This window comes from Oculina patagonica, chromosome 7 (genome assembly GCF_052425735.1).
Source record: "Oculina patagonica isolate OP01 chromosome 7, crgOcupat, whole genome shotgun sequence".
In the NCBI taxonomy this organism is placed as follows: domain Eukaryota; kingdom Metazoa; phylum Cnidaria; class Anthozoa; order Scleractinia; family Oculinidae; genus Oculina; species Oculina patagonica.
This window is the reverse complement of record NC_135764.1, coordinates 31,944,735-31,965,235: the sequence shown is the minus strand read 5'-3', so window position 1 is coordinate 31,965,235 and position 20,501 is coordinate 31,944,735. Positions and strand designations below refer to the sequence as shown.

The window sequence follows — 20,501 nt, the reverse complement described above, 5'->3', positions numbered from 1 at the left end:
ACAAATAATGCAGGTGTAGCTGTTGAACCTTTGAAGGAACCCTTAAAGGGCCGTACCAGGAGTTGATGGGCTCCTGGCCGTACCTAGCATTTTTTGTCTGCGGGAGCAAACTCCGCTTAACTCCGCTGCGGGGGCAAACTCCAATATAGCTACAAGAAATAGCCTAGCAAAATCGAACACCATGTTAGAAATTTAGTTTTCCTGGCGGGGGCAACTGCCCCCCTGCCCCCCCCCCCCTTCCCGCTAGGTATGGCCCTGCCTTATCCTCTTCCCCCTTCACCGTCCTCCCCTCCTTGTCTAAGTTAAAACCAGAACTGAAATTCAAAGGCTGTTATGAAACAATTACTTGTGAATGAAAAAGCCTTTTAAATCAAGGAGTCACATGACGCGGCTTCCAGTTAATGGCTATAAACTTATGAATGCTCTTTAATGCCGGAAGTGAAAAGGCAGTGATGAAGTTGGCATGATTCCAATTATTTCTTCAGGAAACGGAAGGAGCTTAACAACAGGGCCGTTGCCAGACATAATTTAGTGATGTAGACCGAACAAACAAACCTCTCATACAGTGTCAAAACACTTGAAGTACTTAGCAATTGCAATTAAAATTGCCTTGACTTGCCGTTCGAGATAACATCAAATTAGCACCCAGTTTAGCATCCAGTATTGCAGGGCCATAACTAGCAAGAGGCAAGACGAGGCACTTCGTCTAGATTTGCCAAAATTTAAAACAAATATGTTTTTTTGGGAAAAGAATCCCAAGTTGAACAAGGTATTTTTTTAAAGAAATACCTTTGAAAAATGTTGAAGATAGAGTTTCAGAGCTTTTACATTTCAAAATTTTCTGAAGGGCATGCCCCCAGAACCCCTAGCAAGATCTTGCTATGTCAAATGTCTGGTTACGGCCCTGTATTAGTTTAATCAATGGACTGAAGAACTCCTCGGGCGATTCGTCTTTCTCGATTACTGTTCGGAAAACACGAAAATAGAATGCTGTAGTTTCAAGGTACTAAATTTTGGGTTTGTTTCAATATTACAATTTATAAATGGAAAAAAAGTATTAATACTTGCCTTTCTTGTTGGTTCAGTCAGGAGTTATAATTAAGGGGTGGAAAAAATTCATTGCGATTTCGTCGCAAAACTTTTTACTCTATTAACTTCTTTATAGAACAGAAACCTAATTTAGTTGTCCTCGCCTAATTTGACTTATTTTTCTCGCCTTTAATTGAGCATAAAAATACCAATCATTTATGTCTATTTAAAAAACAAACGAGCAAAACAAAACTACGCCAATGTCGCAGTTCACTTTGCCTTTATCTTTGTCGCTGTCGTAATTTCACGGCAGCTTTCTTTTCGCTTTCTTCTCGCCGCCGTTTCAGAGTTGTATCGCCTGTCGAGGGTCGAAGCTTTCCTCTAACAGGGCGTCGGAAAATTTTAAAATGTAGAAGCTCCGAAAGGCTATTTTCAGTATTTTTTCCCAAAGCATTTTTTCAGAAAAATCAATCTCGTTCACGGGATTATTTCGCAGAATAATATATGATTGCTACATGAATCTTTCACTATTTCTAAGTCTTGTTTTCAATTGTTTGAACCCTCACAACACTAAAACGGCGAATTTTTAAGAGGAGAATCTAGACAAAATATTTTTGGATCACGCCAAACCAAAAGCCAGTTGATTTCAGTTCTCAACCAATGAAATCGTCTCATTGGGATTTGTGATTGACAGACTGAACGGTTTTGGGGTTTCGTCTCACTACGGTTGCTTTGTGAAGCAAGTTGTGGCGTTGATTGAGAGTTTGGACTGATTTTTAACCATGAAGAATCTTGCCATTGCTATTCTGGTGTTTTGCACATTCATCTGTGCAGGTGAGGTCCAAATATTTGGTCTTGGATATTCTTTTTTCGTCTTCAGACTTGTAATTTCTTTTCTCGTTGAATGCGTTGAATGAGCACACCGTTGTACGCCAGCGTAAAAACGTGCAAAGGATTTGCTTTGGTTTAATTAGGTTTCTTTTGTAGTGTACAGTGGAAATATCTATATAACGAAGTCCTCAGTTTGACAAACGACATTCTTTGACTCAGTTAGAGTAAAATATATGGAAAAGGACCCCGATACGGTGGAACCTCAAAGTTTTGTTATATCGGGCAAAGAATGTCGTTCGTGGACTTCGTTATATAGAGGTTCGTTAAATAGAGGTTTCTGTATAACGGAACCTCGAATATTTCAGTTGCCAGTCCCTTGGCCCTTCGTTACCAAGTTCCACTGCATTTGTAAGCTAGCGCCGCGAAGAACTTTAGATTTCTATTCGAATGAATTAACAAATCACGAAATCGTTTAGTGCCTTTACTTTTCAACGAAACGAAGTGTTGGCGAGGTTCCTTAGGCGTATACATTTTGCTTTAATTTTTATGCATTTGGAAAATTTTGCCAGACTAGCTATCATAAAAACAGTGAGGCTAGAAGCCCAAGCAAAACAGCAAGAAAAGAGCAAAGTAATTTTTTGTTAAAATAAACTGAATAGGGAAACGCGACGCGAACACATGCACTGTGAAACAAATATTCGCCCGGAGGAGAACTTTTTATGCCTTTCTCAAGTACAGTAAAAACCCGCGACTAAGAACCTTATTTCTCCAGGTTAGCCTAGACAGGTTCTAACATAAAGGATAATTTACACAATTTTAGGCTATTTAGGTTCTAATTTTTTAATGAAAAATTTACATTGTTGCTAAGAGAACTTTTAGTGATATTTGGCCTATTCCTTGTATAAAATTTGCAAACCACATAAGTGTATATATGTAAAAATGAAGCACTAATCATTCAGAATTACCTCTTGATCACACATAGGTTTATTGATGTGATTTATATTTTGTGATTGTATCAAAAATAAGTATTTAATGATTTTTCAACTTTGGCATTTATAATGCAACTGGAGTGATTAGGGACGGACCATTATTTTCTTGGAGGGGGGGGGGATGAAAAATTTTCCTCTGCAAACCTTTTTTTTAGTTTATGCACCTCTGCAAACATTTTTTTTTTCGAAATTCTTACTATTTTTTGTTATACATACCGTGTTTGCAAACAATTTATTTTGTCTTTCAATGCCTTGCAAACAATTTTTTTCAATATTTTTCATCCCCCCCCCCCCCCCTCTCCAGAAAAATAATGGTCCGTCCCTTACGCTCCTAGGATAGGGGCGTAATCAGGATCTCCAAAGAGGATCATGTTGACTTATCTTATTTTCCGAAAAGTAAACATTTTTAATAAATTTTAGAAAATTAGAACCTGTTTCTCAATTTTAGGCTAAATAGGTTTTTATAAAAGGGGGTCTAATTGGCAAATTTATCCTAAAACGTTCTTAAATGTTAGGTTCCGTTCTTACTCAAGGGTTTTTACTGTAGCACAAGTGACATCATGTTTTACTTTGATTTTACAGTATATCCGGCATTCCATTGTTACCAATGCGAAGGTAAATTGGATGTAGACTACACCACGGATCAATGTGAGCATGAACAGATTCTGGTCGATTGCCCAGCCAACGATACCTGCTTCGAGTCTCGCGGCACCACAACATATGGCACGGAAACGGTTGCGAGAGGGTGCATGACAAAAGATTTATGTGAGAATCTTGTGCAAGTTTGTAAAAACGGAACCGACGAGCAAATGAAGGCAGCACAAATGAAAGAATGCGAGGGAGTTTGCTGTGTGAGTGATGGCAACATTCCCTGTAACACGACTAACACCGGCTTCACCGTCTCTGTTCACGTTATCATGTTCATGTTTGCTGTCCTGTGCGGCTTGAAGATCTTCTAAACACGTGCAGATGCGCAGATATAAAAGCAAACACATGATAAGCTCAAGTGGCTGATTGTTAGAAATAAATCGCTTATGAACAGTAAATATTACATAAATCTAACTGTGCTGAAAGGAGTTTATCGAGTAACCGGGAATGCTACAATTTGAGCAAACAAAACGTTTTGCAAGTTGTAGTTTAAGAAAGTACATGTTCAGTACAAACTCGATTTATCTATAATCTACCTCTTTTCTATAACCTGCCACTTTTTTGTGCACAGTGATGTTAATTAAAACTGTTACACGTTGCTGTGCAATTGATCAAGTGATTTATTATTCAAGAAACTAACTTGTCATACATACGTTCAGTCCATCGCTTTGTCTGGTTTAGTCCATTTCGCCTCGTCACTTTCCTTCGCTGGGTCGTACCAGTTGTGCATAACACTAAATGTTCGATGTACACTTCCATATCATGTTTATCGTCGCCCGTCGTTTTTAGAGACGGAAATGGAGAGCTAGGAGAAGCCATGATGCTTAAAACGGCTTTGACCATGTTACACGTTGCTGTGCAATCGATCAAGTGATTTATTATTCAAGAACCTAACTTGTTATACATACGTTCAGTGCAAGTGGTAGTGCGTGCTGATGTGATAGAATGTGGCGGTACATCTAATTACATATGCATATGACTACATGTGCAACAAAACCTTATTGCTGTTCGTACTTGGGTCGTTTTGTCTGAGTATATATAACATACAGCGCGATATATCAACTCGTTGTCTGATAACTGGGCACGGCGAAAAGTTATCCTTGAAACTTTTGCGCCAGTTTCCTTTTGTACAAATTTCCAATTTAATTATATAGCCGTCAGTAAATCCTATATTGTCAGCGCAGCTATTTTTCCTTAATTTCTGGGAACTGTCCAATTTGGGATTAAATTTGGATAGTTTCAATTAGGACTTTCAGGTAAAATTCACAAACTGTCCAATTTAAGAAAATTGGACAGTTTCGTCTCAGCCAATCAAATCGAAGAAAAAACAACATGTGACGGATATTAGCCAATTAGCACAAAGCATAGCGTCAGCCCTGTAAACTTGTCCTGTTTTAGTCAACAATGGCGGAATTTTATAAGGCAAGTTTGCTACGTTTTTCTATTCCTTTTGAGATTTTCAGCAAAAGTAACAACAAAGAGAAATTTTTTACGTTGTCAGAAGAGGAGCTAGCTACACTAAGAAGCAAAAACCAAGAGCAAAACACCTCAAATAGTACAAAACTTGGGTGAACGTAAGTGCAGCGAAGCGAAGCAAGAAATCTGTCAGATATTCATCGCCATGAGCTAGATGCAATTCTTTGTCGTTTTTTGCTGAAATTCGAAAAGAAAAGACGGCGATGAAGTACGAACGATATAGTGGAAAGGAGCATGTCAGATTCAAGAAGTTGTAAAGCTCTATGGACACTTTGTTTACGACTTTAATTGATTGATGCAGTGTTTTCACTTACTTTGTAGCAAGCTTCGCAAACTCAGGTGAATAAAATTGCACTGTTTTGTTTAAGTTTTATTTGTGAAGACAATGCTCTGAGTGAGTTGCATGTGCTGTGTTATGCCTACTATTGTTGAATGCTTTTCCCGTTCTGGACATAAGTTTATTGTTTATGCTGGATTGACTGACTACAAGCTATATAATTAATATGTAACCGGACTACATGCTTGTCCAATTTTGGAAATAATTAGATTCAAAAAATTCCTCTGACAGCCAAATTGGACTCGGCCTACGGCCTCGTCCAATTTTGGCTGCCCTCAGAATTTTTTTCATCAAATTATTTCCAAATTGGACAGCATGTAGTCCAATTACGTATACTAAACACCATGATTCAACCTTACAAATAACGCAGGTGAAGCTGAGTGATCTAAACCTTTGAAGGAACCCTTATCCTTTTCACACCCTTCCCCTTTAATTTCCCTACCGACCCCGTCCTCCCCTGCCTAACTTAAGCTAGGCATACACTAGGGGACTAGTCGCAGGGACTTGTCGAAGGGACTTATCCCTTAGTGTGTACTGGTGAAGGGACAAGTCTCAGGGGCTGGTCGCATGTACGAACGATGAAAACCGATACACACTAGCAAATTGTCCGATTTGTGGGACTATTGGTCACTGCGACTAGTCCCAGAAATCAAACCAGCTTAATTCGTGGGACTAGTCGCAAGGACCAATAATGTGGTCCCTGCGACTTGAATTTCGATGCAAAATACGAGTACACACCAGGGGACTGGTCCCCGATGCAAGTCCCTGACACTTGTCCCCCAGTGTGTGCCGACCTTTAGAACCAGAAAACTCATAGGCTGCTGTGAAACAATTAGCTCGTGAATGAAAAAGTCTGTCTAGGAGTCGCATGACATGGCTTCCACTTAAATTAATGGCTATAAACTGATGAATGCCAGAAGGTCCCAGAAGTGGAAAGTCGCCCTATGTAACTAGTCTCCCCCGCAGCCGTTTTTAGTGACGACACTAAAAACGGCTGCGAGGGAGACTATATGTAACAGAATCAGCAGAGATTTTTTTTTTTTTTTTTTCACGATTAATTAATATTTTATTGACACTCAAAATAATACAAACAGAGTATATAACAGTTTTAAATAACGTCAATGTTAGCAAAAATAAACTTAAATACACATAGAACAAGGAAAAAAAAAAGATACAACATAGGAAACGATTGAAGAGCGGTAATTTTAAATATATATTAATGTATCGGCTAAAAGGAAAAGGAAAAAAAAAACAAGGAAAAAAAAGAAAAAAAAGAAAACGAGATTCAAGGATATCTAAACGTAAATACTTAAAAGTTAAAGGAAATTCTTCCACTGCTTATTAAATTCTTCGAGTTGTTTATTTTTTATGGCAATTTGCCTAATGGTATCAATCCTGATACCGAAGAAAGGGGGAAAGCTGTCAAAATTTATATTAGTTTCGTCTTGAAAGCAGCAGAATATAAAGTATTTAGTGACAAGTGTAGCGTAATTTAGGAGATCTTTGTACTTAGTGTTGTTGTGCCAGCCGTATAGTATATTTCGTTCATTGAGTTCGAAAGTCTGATTAGTTTTTTCACACCACCAAACTTTGAAAGCATTCCAGAAAGCGGAGACTACATTACACAGGAAGAGCATGTGCGGAAGCGTTTCTGGCACAGCCTGGCAAGCGCTAGTCTCCCTCGCAGCCGTTCTTAGTGTCGTCACGCAAAATTCCTCCCCACTAACGGCTGCTCACATTCGAACAACATTCCTTTCCCTTTGTTTCTTATGTGACCAATCACAGCACGGGAGATCGTAATCAACATGTTTTTTCCCGCGAATTCGGTTGTTGCAGAGAAGAACATTTCGATGTGTTTTGAAAACACAAGCAATGTTTTTCAACGGAATCAAAAAGCGTTGCAATTCCATTTATAAATAATTTTTCAAAACATTGTCAACACGTTTTGAAACATTCGATAAAATTAACAATCACGGCATTCGATATTCAACGAAATCACCGAGCATTTAGAATCATTCACGGGACTGTTGAGCCAGCTTTTAAAATTCTCTACAGCGTATTTTGAATCCACTTACATCATTAATTTCGATTTGAATTTGGAGCAGAAACTGAACAAATACACGGAGTACTCCTGTAATTTTGCGACGTTATGTCTGCGTTTCAAAGGACATTCGATCCCATGTATTTCGCACGCACGCAACAAGTTCTGATGATAAATAAATTTTATTTGTTTTATTCCGCGGCGTCAACTCTCTATAACTGGTGCCGATTAAACCCTTCTGCGGGAAATTTATCAAAAAGGGCTTCGCTTCGCTGACCGTTGCAATAAAACAGCATGAAAATAAAAGGCGCAAACTTTTATCTTTTAGCTTATTTTATAGCAACCGTTCAACAATGCGGCGCTACATTGTCTGCCGTGTCTGCTTTCGAAAAATTATTTTTCTGAAAAGATCTGTAAACCGTTCAGTTTCAACCGGTTTACAAACGCAGAAGACTAAAAACCGAAGTCCATACGTCTCATAAAAAGTTTTAAATTCCTCTGCTGTGTAAAAAAAAGTAAAATTTGACTAAATTTAATTTGTGTTGGGATAAACTTTACTTTTCGCCAGTTCATGTCGGGACGGTTCATGTCATCCAACAATTGCAAGTTACGCACGGCGAAGTATGCGTTCGGGAGCGACAAATATAATTATTGTTTTCGTATTCTTGTCTCTTCTTTCTCAAAGATTGCGGTTCTGGACGTCTTTATTGAAACAGAGCGAAATATTTTTTAGTATTTTAACGTTTTGCGGAACATTCGGATCAAACATTCGAACTGAAGCAAACAACGTGTAAATTAAGAAACATATTTTATTCATTTCTAAAAGTTTTCACAACGGACGAAATAACATTGCGAATTCACAGCAAAAAACAATGTTTAGAAATGTAGTCGAGAAAAAAGAAGAATATTTTTGTCAACCTACCTATGAGTTTCGGAAAGTCTCTCCTGTATCAAGTTGTATTGATCGGATATTGTAAACATTTCGAGGCTTTCCCACGGCATGAAGCTGTCGCAGTTTCTCCATTGTCTTTTACGACTCTTAACAAGCGTTTTGTTCTTGGAATTTTTTGATCCTTGAAGATTCCCTTCAATTCAGTTTTAAGCTCTTGAAGATGATCAGATGCCTTTTTAAACGTTATAAGCCTTTGATAGCACGCTTTGCAAGCTGACAACTCGCTGGTCGCTGAATAGCAGATCACATTCACATCCAGTCATGAACAAATCAGAATAATCGCCGGAAAATCGAAACGATTCTCAACGCATTTGTATTTAAGCTCGAAATTCGAAATGTATTGCTATTAAACAACATCAAAAGCTTCTTCAAGGCCAAGGGTCGCTATTTTGAAAGCTGAGAACTCCAAAATAAAACACGCAATGCGATTGGTTAGATTACTTTGGCGGGTACGGTTCCTGAGATATATGAACCGAATGGTGATTGGCTGAAATGGTGGAAAGGAATGTTGTTCGAATGTGAGCAGCCGTTAGTGGGGAGGAATTTTGCGTGACGACACTAAGAACGGCTGCGAGGGAGACTAGGCAAGCGCTAGCGTGGCAGAGATCGGACTCAGACAACCTCGCGCGAAACAGGAATATTCTCGTTGGAAGGATGTTTTGTATAATTTTATACTGGAACATTTGTAATTTAACTTCTCGCGTTGTTAAGAAAGGCATCATATAGACATTTTTCAGGCTTTCTTTAGTAAAGCCATAACGTAAAATTTTAGTCTCAGCTGTAGGTGGTTGGAGAGAGATGCTGGATTTCGGATTCCAGCCTTCTGGATTCCGGATTCCAAGCCTCTTTAATCTGGATTCCAGATTCCAGTCAACTGGATTCCGGATTCTAACATTTTTTGGGATTATGGTGCGCCATTTACATGTAGAGCGCTCACCGTCCACATTTTCTGTACGTTTCAGAGTTTTCTCGATCTCATCCAACTGAAATATTTTTGTGTTGTTTTGGTGGTCTGTTTGTTACTGTAGTTTTTTTTTTGTGTGTGTGATTGATTTTCACGCTATTTCGGGTTTCAAACTTTAGATCCAGATCAAAAGTGGATTCCGGATTGTATAACACTAGATTCCGGATTCCAAGAGCAAAATTTTCGGATTCCTGGATTCTGTTACATGGGGCGAGGAAAGGCAGCGATTTGTCTGATTTTCCTCGCTTTTTCTTGAGCATGTCTAATTAAAAAAAAGTCAATGTCGCAGTCCACTAGTTTTGCCGCTGTTGTTATTTCAAGGGAATGTTTTCTTCTCGTTCTTCGTCACTTCAGTTCCTTCATGCCGCCATTTCAGAGTCGTGTCGCCTGTCAGAATTTTCCTCTAACAGGGCCTCAGAAAATTTTAAACTGTAGAAACTCTTAAAGGCTATTTTCGGTTTTTTTCATAAGGCAACTAGGGATTATTTCGCAGAATAATGCATTATTGCTACATGAATCTTTCACTGTTTTACTGTATTTTTACCCTAACAAGACAAGTTTGCCCGTGGATCTTGCCATACCAAAAGCCAGTTGATTTCAGTTCTCAACCAATGAAATCGTCTCGTTGGGATTTGTGATTGATAGACTGAACGGTTTTGGGGTTTCATCTCACTGCTGTTGCTTGATGAACTAAGTTGTGGCGTTGATTGAGAGTTTGGACTGATTTTTAACCATGAAGAATTTTTCCATTGTTATTCTGGTGTTTTGCACATTCATCTGTGCAGGTGAGGTCCAAATATTTGGTCTTGGATATTCTTTTGTCGTTTTCAGACTTGTAATTTCTTTTCTCGTTGACTGCATTGAATGAGCACACCGTGTTACGCCAGCGTAAAAACGTGCAAAGGATTTGCTTTGGTTTAATTAGGTTTCTTTTGTAGAGTACAGTGGAAATATCAGGTATATAACGAAGTCCTCAGTATGCCCAACGACATTCTTTGACTCAGTTAGAGTCAAATATATGGAAAAGAACCCCGATACAGTGGAACCTCGAGGTTTTGTTACTCGGGCAAAGAATGTCGTTTGTTATACCGAGGACTTCGTTATATAGAGGTTCGTTAATTGAATAGAGGTTTCTGTATATCTTCGATATAGCGAAGATATTTCAGTTGCCAGCTCCTTGGCCCTTCTTTACCAAGTTCCACTGCATTTGTAAGACAAGCAAGCGCCGCGAAGAACTTTAGCTTTCTATTCGAAAGAATTAACAAATCATGAAATCGTTTAGTGCCTTTACTTTTGAACGAAACGAGGTGTTGGCGAGGTTCATCATTGTCATTTAGGCGAATACAACTTGCTTCAATTTTTATGCAGTTGAAAAATTTTGCCAGACTAGCTATCATAAAAACCGCGAAGCCAGGAGCCCAAGCAAAATAGCAAGGAAAGAGCAAAGTGAGGTTTTGTGGAACGCGACGCGAACACATGCACTGTGAAACAAATATTCGCCCGGAGAAGAACTCGCCGTTTCAAAACTGGAAGTTTTTTTACCAAAATTTTACAGCAAGGATATGAAATAATTATTTGCACCGAGTGTCAAACAGTCTCTTCAAACGTGGCTTTACACAGAAAAGTCGCTGCACTGGTCCTCAAGTTAGCTTCGTTCTAATAGGTTTTTATTTTCTGAAGAAAACTTTACATTGTTTCTAATAGAAAATTTTAGTGGTATTTGGCCTATTACTTGTATAAAATTTGCATACAACATGAGTATATGTAAAAATGAAGCACTAATCATTCCGAATTACCTTTTGATCACACATATAGTTATATATGTTCAACTCTGGCATTTACAATGCAACTGGAGTGATAAGGCTCCTGGGTTAGGTATCTCCAAAGGGGATCTAGACTACGAGCAGTCCCTATTTTTTCGCAGAGTCCGTCGAGCTTGAAGCGAAATTTTTTTCGAAGAGTCCGTCGAGCTTCAAACTTCAAGGGGATCCAGAATGTTATCTTTTTCTCCCAAAGCAAACATTTTTTAATCAACTTTAAGAAAATAGGAACCTGTTTCTACATTTTAGGCTAAAAAGGTTCTAATAAAAGGGGAAAAGACAAATCAGGAAAAATCTGTGTAGCGCATGTATATATGATATGACAAAAATAAAACAAAAATGTTTTATATAGACTCTTGGTTTTAGGCCATCGTAACTTGATTAAAAATATAAAACAAACAGCGGTGATAAACATTATGAAAAATCGCATTTTACTAAACTTGACGTTTCGTATGCTAAGCTACATACATTTTCAAAAGTATGACCGTTAAAAATTTTGGCAACTATTTATATATTGTAATGAAAGGGGTCTGGAACCAAGACTGAGACAATTGATCTTCAGCAGTAACTTAATAAATGTGATAACATTTCAGTTAATAAAGCAACAACCTCTCACTGCCGACATTTGCATTTAACGAGGGTTGAAGTTCTTGAATGTATAAGGTCTCCTTAATTTTGCAGTGGAGGTCAGTTTTGCCAGACGCAAGGATTTCGAAATGATCCCATTTGATCTTATGGCCTGTGGTTTTTATGTGATCAGCAATAGCTGATGGATGGACACATTTAGTGAGGGCCTTAAAATGTTCAGTTTTTCTGTCATGAAGTCGTCGTTTTGTTTTTCCTATGTAAACATCATCACAGTCCCAGCAGCCAGCTTTGTAGAAGAGTCTCTTCATCAGCTTATAAAAGGGGGTCTAGTTGCAAATTTTAGCCTAACAGGTTCATAAGGGGTTAGGTTTTTACTAGCGCGTTTTTACTGTAGCACAAGTGACATTATGTTTTACTTCGATTTTACAGTGCATTCCTTTCATTGTTACCAATGCGAATGTATATTAGATGCAGACTACACCACGGATCAATGTGAGCATGATCAGTTTCTGGTCGATTGCCCAGACGGAGCCAACAATACCTGCTTTGAGTCTCGCGCCACTACAACATATGGCACGGAAACGATAGCGAGAGGGTGCATGACAAAAGATTTATGTGAAAATTTTGTGCAAGTTTGTAAAAACGGGACCGAGGAGGAAATGGAGGCAGTAAAAATAAAACAATGCGAGGGATTTTGCTGCATGGGTGATGGCAACATTCAGAACATTCCCTGTAACAGCGGCTTCACCGTCTCCGATCACGTGATCACCATCATGTTTCCTGTCCTGTGCAGTTTGAAGATCTTCTAAACACGTGCTGAACCATGCTAAACACGTGCTGAACCATAGATATAAAAGCAAACACATTATAAGCTCGAGTGGCTGATTGTTAGAAATAAATCGCTTATGAACAGTAAACAATACATAAATCAAACTGTACTGAAAGCTTTTTTTTTCTTTCGAGCAGCCGGGAATGTTAGTTTTTGCCCGCCCAGGACTTCTTGGAAAATGTAGTTTGAAAGTGGAAAGTACAGATTACAAGGTCGATTTATCAATGTGCCCCGAAAACGTAAAGTATATTTAGGTCTTGCTGTATGGTTTTGTATCTTTTTTCTGCTTTTTTGTGCACAGTGACGTTAATTAAAACCGGTTGTTGTTCGTACTTGAGTCGTTTTCTCTAAGTGTATAACTCATAATTTCACATAATTATCCTTGCAAATTCTGCGCGCGTCTTTATTTAAAATTTTCAATTTAAACACCAAGATTTCAACCTATTTCAAATATTGGAGGTGCTGCTTAGTGAACAAAACCTTTGACGGAACCATACCCCTGGCTTTAGGGACGGACCATTATTTTCTTGGAGCACCTATATTTTGTTATTAAAGGGACTGTCACGGATTTTACCAGATTTTTGAACACCCACATTTTTTATTTGTGCCAGGAAACCTAGAAATAATGATCCATTTGTATTGAAACTTGCTATATTAGTATACGTAATTGGACTACATGCTGTCCAATTTGGAAATAATTTGATGAAAAAAATTCCGAGGGCAGCCAAAATTGGACGAGGCCGTAGGCCGAGTCCAATTTGCGGCTGTCAGAGGAATTTTTTGAATCTAATTATTTCCAAATTGGACAAGCATGTAGTCCGGTTACATATTAATTATATAGCTTTCAGTCAGTCAATCCAGCGCAAACAATAAACTTATGTCCAGAACGGGAAAAGCAATCAACAATAGTAGGCATAACACAGCACATAAAACTCACTCTAAGCATTGTATTCACAAATAAAACTTAAACAACACAGTGCAATTTTATTCACCTGAGTTTGCGAAGCTCGCTACAAAGTAAATGAAAACACTGCACTGCAGCAATCAATGAAAGTCGTAAACAAAGTGTCCGAAGAGCTTTACAACTTCTTGAATCTGACATACTCCTTTCCACTATCTCGTTCGTACTTCATCGCCGTCTTTTCTTTTCGAATTTCAGCAAAAAAACGACAAACAATTGCATCTAGCTCATGACGATGAATATCTGACAGATTTCTTGATTCGCTTCGCTGCACTTACGTTCACCCAAGTTTTGTACTATTGGAGGTGTTTTGCTCTTGGCTTTTGCTTCTTAGTGTAGCTAGCTCCTCTTCTGACAACGTAGAAAATTTCTCTTTGTTGTTACTATTGCTGTAAAGCTCAAAAGGAATGGGAAAACGTTGCAAACTTGCTTTATAAAATTCCGCCATTGTCGACTAACAATGCGAACAAGTTTACAGGGCTGACGCTATGCTTTGTGCTAATTGGCTAATATCCGTCACATGTTGTTTTTTCTGCGACTTGATTGGCTGAGCACTGAACTTGTTGGCGAGCATCTTTGGCTGCGGATGGCTCGGATGGAAACGGATTGTTACTTGAAAAAGTTAGGCTAAGTTTTCAAGTTGTTTCCGCGCGTCCTCAAAAAATCGATATACGCAAACTAAAGCTGTATCTTACTTTAGATGTTCAAAGATGATATTTTTATGGGCTTAATTGCCTACCACTAATTTCAGAACAGTTGTGAAAATATCGGGCCGACGTTTTCAAGTTGACAGTGCTACTTGGAAGAAAATACATAAAAAAAACATTGATTAGGGTTTATTCACATCTTGGACAATAAATTTATGCCTTTCTTTTAGTTTTTCAAACTTAAGGTTGTTTTGTCATGATCAGTGAGTGTTCCTTGAACTTCCTTCATAGTTCTAGAACAGTTTACACAAAACATAAAAGACTTCTCCTTACACTGTCCCTTTAAAGGGAGACTGCCACGGGGATTTTAATACTGTTCGGTAAAAAATACTCAATTGGCGAATAGGTCTTCTCGTACTTGAAATGCACCTAGTACATCAAGATGGAGATATAAAGTAAATTGTTGTTGAAAGCAGAAGGGAGCTTTAGGTTTTTTTCCAGCCCACAAAGATATAACCTAAAAAAAATCCGCCTGACTTTTTCAAGTGAGACCTAAAGTTCCTGATAGCATCACAATAATATCACTTGTTTATCGCTTCACTGCACTTGCATGGTGATTTTTAACAAAATTAGACCACTATTCGTGGTTCCATGTCTTTAATTAGGCTCATGAGTTTTTGAAGTAAAACTGGTGACACTGTCCCTTTAAGGTAGAAAGGTACGAATTTCCAGTTTGAAAACCGAGATTTTTGCCTTTATACAAATACTGGAAGTGATACCGAGTGATTCACTTTTAAATTAACCTTGACCCTCCCCTCCCTCCTCGTCTTCCCCCAGGGACGTATTTCCCTGAAAAGCAAGTAAAAACAAGAAAAATCAAAGACTGCTGTGAAGCAATTATCTCGTGCAGTGAATAAAAAAGCCTTTTGGGTAAAAACAGACTGTAAGAAGTCTTTCTTTTGCTTTATAAAGTCCTTGAGAACGAACGCAAAAGCGAGCAAGCGCAATAGCCGCAGGCCATGAGTAGCACGGGTGCCGTACGTTTTGTTCTTGAGCAAGACTTTACTTTGACGCTGCTTCTTTCCACCCAAGGTGTAGAAATGGGTACCGACGAATTTCATTCCAGGGGATAACCCGGCGGTAAACTAGCATCCCATCCAATGGGGAAGTATAAATGCCCCTGGTAATTAAGTGTCGTACGATGTTGCTGCTGCTGTTGTTGTTGTTGTCGGTAAATGATAGAGAAACCGGGATATGCTACCTTTCTAAACGAGTGAATAGACAAACTGTTATTAACATAATTTGTTTCTTTCTTTTAATAAACTTACTCTTTAAAATATTTCTTACTTTCTGTATGACGCCTCAACTGCTCTAACAAATGTATGGTCCCTTGAACGCAACCGTTAGAGGGGCAAAAAGCGTTCGCGACATGACAGACAATATATCGTGGGATTCACGCTTGCCTTTCAGATTAGCCCCGCATTTTCCGTTTTTTCTTTTTATTTTTGCGCTTTTCGTATCGATCGCGTCGAACCCAAGTCTGATTCCTCAGGCTACTTCCCTAAAACTTACAGATAAGTTAGCTCAAATTTTATATTTTATGGGCCACGATCTGCAAGGACTACAACAGGAACGTTTAACTCAACAGCAGAAAACAGGACGGAGTACGACAGAGAAAACATGAACACAGTAGCTAAGCGGTTAATACACAAGAGTACCGGCCTGTGTCACGAGCATTCCCGTACGGATGAAGAGTTTTTCGCATTTTGACGGCAGGCCGCACGAATATTGGGGCGAAGGCAAATGCTCTCTTCCCTCAATTTTCGCGCCCCCAAAATGCATCACTCCTGCTACGTTGGCTAAGGCAAAGGTAAACTCAAACATCTGCTGGCTCTGATTGCAAGAAAGCAATAAATATAGAATACTTAAAAACGCTTTTGCATCCATTTCGTAAAGTTGCGTGCAAAATGTCTTAGAAAAATACAACAATGTGTATCACTATGCCTTTCTGTACCGTGCTTTCTGCAGTTTTTTGAACAGCCATTTCCTTGTTTACATTGGTCCACATTTTATGCTATAACTGTTCCTCAGCTTACAAGGCCAAGATTTGAGACTTCTTCTGGAACTATCCAAGTCTTTGAAGAACTAAAGGAGTCCTTGGAAGGCTTCATCGTCGGTTGTGTTACGTCACATGCGAGATTGCGCTACATCTCGTCTGAGAGAGCACGCTACTCCCCCTCGTTTTTTCCTCGCTCGCCCGTGTTTTTCGCTTTCCCCTTCAACTACCGAGAGCCTGGAACAGGCTAGCTACATCGCGGCCGTTATTGCGTGACGTCACGTCTGAGTGTTAACAATTGTGGAACTGTTTTTTCTGTTCATAGGTGGCTTGGATAAGGATCTTCACACAGCGTCAGAACATCAGCTCGCTCTTCCTTTCGGTAAACGAGGTAACGACGTATGAAGCTCTTTTGATCTATCAGCAGCATGGCGATTTGGTTGCTGAACAATGTTACGGGAGAATTTTCCATGTTTCAGTCTTTTTGTGTTTATAAGATTTAGTCAACGATGTAATCACCGATGTAATCAAAGAAATGTCGCTTGCTTATATATCATCTTATTAAAGCGAGTTTCTATTTTTAAATTTTACAGTGTGAAAAACCTTTGAACAATGCAGCCATGGCTGCAAAGGAATTTTAAACTAAGGACAGCTGACAAAAATACAAGTTGTTCCTGAATAAAATAAGGTTGAATTTCACAAGCGTTTTGTTTTCCTTTAAAAAGACTGTTGGATTTTTGAAAGATTTTAAAATGCAGCAATTGCGAAAAAGGATAAACACAGAAAAGACTGAAACATGGAAAATTCTCCCGTAACAACAAGAAGGCATCCGGAGAACCAATCTAATGAATGATAAGAACATGATTGATGGCATTTTCTAGATCTGGCTGCGGATTGCCTAATTTGGAAGTAGCTGGCATGTTGTCATAAACAGGAACACTTCATGTAGCTATATGTGAGCGAAACACCTTCAGTTGCAGGGCATCGTTTGACGTTGTTGAACTAGTAACGACTTTTTAACCATGAAGAATAATCTTGCCTTTGCTGTTCTGATGTTTTGCACATTCATCTGTGCAGGTGAGGTCCAAATATTTGGTCTTAAGTAAAATTTCTAGTCTCCAGGCTTATAATTTCCATTGGCTTCGTATTCAGGAGAGCAATGAATGAGCACACTGTATTAATTAATGAACAAGGTATAGTCCTGTGTAGTGCGCTTGTTTTAGCTCATGGATTAAATAACGAAATTCAGTATATACCACACAAGTGAATAGTGCTTTAGTCCGCTAGTTATTCAAATTGTGTGGTATATATATACTAAAACAATTATTCACCTCAGTGTCGGTAAATGTAGTAGATATTTACCGAGCCCTAGGTAAATATCCACCACTACTCACCTCCACTTCGGTGAATAATTATGCGTATCGAGCTTGTTTCAGCTCTTGGCTCTTGGACAGGTTATTTTGACGAGTCGACAATAATTGTGTTGTCTTTTAGAAATTAGATTTTGATTCTCTGTCAGTTGTTTGTTATTTTGTTGCTTCCGTGCAAGTCTTTTGATATTCTGATTGCCTACACCGATGTTATCTCAGTTTATTGAGAGACCTTATCGCTAAACTGTAGTCTTCGTCAGTGGACATGTTCAGGGTTTAATGCTTCCATCGAAGCTTTGGTTATTTTTCATGATATTTTGTTATTCAAGCTTATAGTCCAAGGTTATTCAAGGTTTAGCTCACACTAGGAGTGTCTATGTTTGTATTTGTTATCTTATCTAGTGTTTGTATTTGAAGGTTCCGTTCCCACGGTAAATGAACTTGGAATTATCTACTGAACTTGATTTGGACCTCCGTAAAGGTTCCTGTTTTGGTCTAGTTTTTGTTCGTCTTGCTTTGTTATTGGCTGTTATCGCTCTGCGTTGGTTCTTCGTGTAGGTTTATTTACATTTGCTTTCTTAAGTATACGTCTCAGAGTTGTCTCAAGTTTTCCGAGGTCACCGAGTCTTGTCTACATGTCTACAGTGTAGCTATATATCTGACAAGCCATTGCTGTAGTTTTTAGTGTGCAGTAGCTGCCGAAGAAAGTCCATTAAAAGAAGCTTGACAAGAATCAGAGTTTTGGTTATTTGGTATTTGGTACCTCTCGTGAGAGCTGATCTTTCTCCCCCCGGGGGGGGGGTACTCCCACATAAGGGCTATACGGGTATGTGCCGCTCAACAGGGTATGCTTTTTGCCTATCTGACTCTGGAACAGGGTATAAAAATCACCCTTTTGATTCTGGAACAGGGTCGATTTTTTCCCCCAGAATCCTAATTATTATCTCTGAGCCACAGACGGTCATGTGAGCGCATTGTGATATCCGCTTGTGTTTTTATATCTATCTACATATATTTCCATTGAGGATATTGTCTGGAACAGGGTACCTATTTTGCAATGTTTGTCTGGAACAGGGTCGCAAATTCAGCTTTTTTTCTCTGGAACAGGTCCAGAGTCTCGGAGACTCAGCGGCACCCAGTAGTAAATTTTAGGGAGTACCCCCCCCCCCCCCGGCATCTTTCCCTGCACCGGGCCTCACGAGTGAACTAATGAGATTCATGTACTAGACAACTCTGTTTGTCCAGTCGACTCAGCTTGTTCACTCGTACGACTCGTAAAACGTTGACTCAAAACGTTGAAAGTTGTAATAAAGTAAAACTGAGTTCCTCTCGGCCAGAAGACCATATATAAGGGCATTTACCATGTACATCAGTATTAATGTCCTTTCTCGAAAATGAAATCATGTTTTACTCCTATTTTACAGCCTATTCCTTCAAATGCTACCAATGCGAAAACGATGATCACGGTGTAAATTACACCCTGGCCCAATGTGAAAAGGATCTGACAAAGGTCAATTGTTCAGCAAACGGCAACTTTACCTGCTTTAGGTTTCACTACACGACACACAGGGACGATATCAAAGAGGCAAGAGGATGCATGGAAAAACATTTCTGTGAGGAATTTGTGAATGACTGTAAAAGGGGAAATGAAACATGCGAGGTAGCAGCTTGCTGTGTGAGTGATGGCGACACACCCTGTAACAGCGACCTTATCGCCTCCACTACCAGCAGTTTCACCGCCTCCACTACCAGCAGTTTCACCGTCTCGCCCAGTAACCGCGGCTTCACCGTCTCCATTAGCCTGATGATGATCATGTTTGCTGTCCTGTGCACTTTGAAGATCTTCTAAACACGTGCAGATCACCGATTTCATTTTCATTCGTAGATGCATGTAAGAGCAAACACATGATAATCAATCAATCAATAAACAACTTTATTAATGTGTCAGAGCAATTCTAGCCGAGAGTGGAACACTCTCTACTAATAGGGGACACGTAAAATAAATAAAAATAATAATAATTAAGACTTAAAATTGATATTTACAATTAGAATTAAATCGCTTATAAACAGTAAACAATACATAAATCAATGCAAACTGTGCTGAAAGGTTTTAAATTCGAGTACAACCCGGAAATGCTACACTGTTTCAGCAGTTTGATCGACCGAAGCTTTTTGCAAGTTGCAGTTTTGGAAGAGTAAGAGCAAATAGATGATAAGCTCGAACAACCGGAAATGCTACAATTTGCCCACCCGGGACTTTTTCGTAGGTGATAGCAAAGTAGTAGTAGGTGATAGTTCTATAGTTATGGAAGTACAAGTAGATACGTATGTTACAAAGGCGATTTGTCTATAATACGCCCGAAAACTTAGAAGATAGATTTTGATGATTGATTGTGTTTTTGTATCTTTTTGCCGCCTTATCTTATTGCATGGTGAAGTTGATTAGAACCTGTTGCTGTTCGTACTTGGGTCACTTTGTCTGAGTATATAACAAACAGGACAACTCAATGTGTGCTGGCTGGGCGCCGTAAACCAGCGTTTTAAAGGGGCAGTGTCACCGATATTTAGTGCTACTTTGAAAATCCAACGAATGTGTTGGAACTAATTCGAAATCCACTTATAGGTCCTTATAGTGGTCTGGCCTTGCTAAAACGTTACGTTACTGTACTTGACATAAAAATTGTTTATTTAAAAGTGGTGTGGCTGTAGATGGGTAGGGAGAACGTGGCCTAAGACTTGAAAAAGTCGGGCCGACGTTTTCAAGTTGACAATGTTACTTGGAAGAAAATCACATCAAAAACCATTGATGAGGGTTTATTCACATCTTGGACAATAAATTTATGCCTTTCTTTTAATTTTTCATTATAAGCAAGGGTTTTGATATACACAGGCAAGTAAAAATAAACGATAATAACGAACGACGTTTCGGAGTCGTCATGACACCATTTTCAAGTTCAAAAATG

At 38.9% G+C, this 20,501-nt stretch overlaps 2 protein-coding genes across 6 annotated transcripts in view; one reads left to right on the top strand and one right to left on the bottom strand.

Moving 5' to 3' along the window:
* Positions 1–1,741: 1,741 nt before the first annotated feature.
* Positions 1,742–20,002, top strand: LOC144660038 (uncharacterized). Of its 5 annotated transcripts, none has more exons than XM_078520590.1 (2): positions 1,742–1,863; positions 12,105–12,828. In XM_078520590.1, the coding sequence occupies exons 1-2, from the start codon at positions 1,812–1,814 to the stop codon at positions 12,482–12,484; spliced, it is 432 nt and encodes a 143-aa protein (XP_078376716.1). In that variant the 5' UTR covers positions 1,742–1,811; the 3' UTR covers positions 12,485–12,828. The 5 variants fall into 5 exon arrangements, with proteins under 5 accessions (XP_078376716.1, XP_078376713.1, XP_078376717.1 ...); XM_078520587.1 differs by lacking the exon at positions 12,105–12,828 and adding an exon at positions 18,963–20,002 and having other exon boundaries at positions 1,760–1,863; XM_078520591.1 differs by lacking the exon at positions 1,742–1,863 and adding an exon at positions 9,949–10,052.
* LOC144660037 (serine/threonine-protein kinase tousled-like 1) overlaps positions 16,445–20,501 on the bottom strand; it is a 30,677-nt gene continuing 26,620 nt past the window's right edge. Inside the window, exon 28 of the mRNA XM_078520585.1 lies at positions 16,445–16,577. Coding sequence (XP_078376711.1) covers positions 16,488–16,577 — 90 coding nt within the window. The 3' untranslated portion in view covers positions 16,445–16,487. The remainder of the gene's footprint in view (positions 16,578–20,501) is intronic.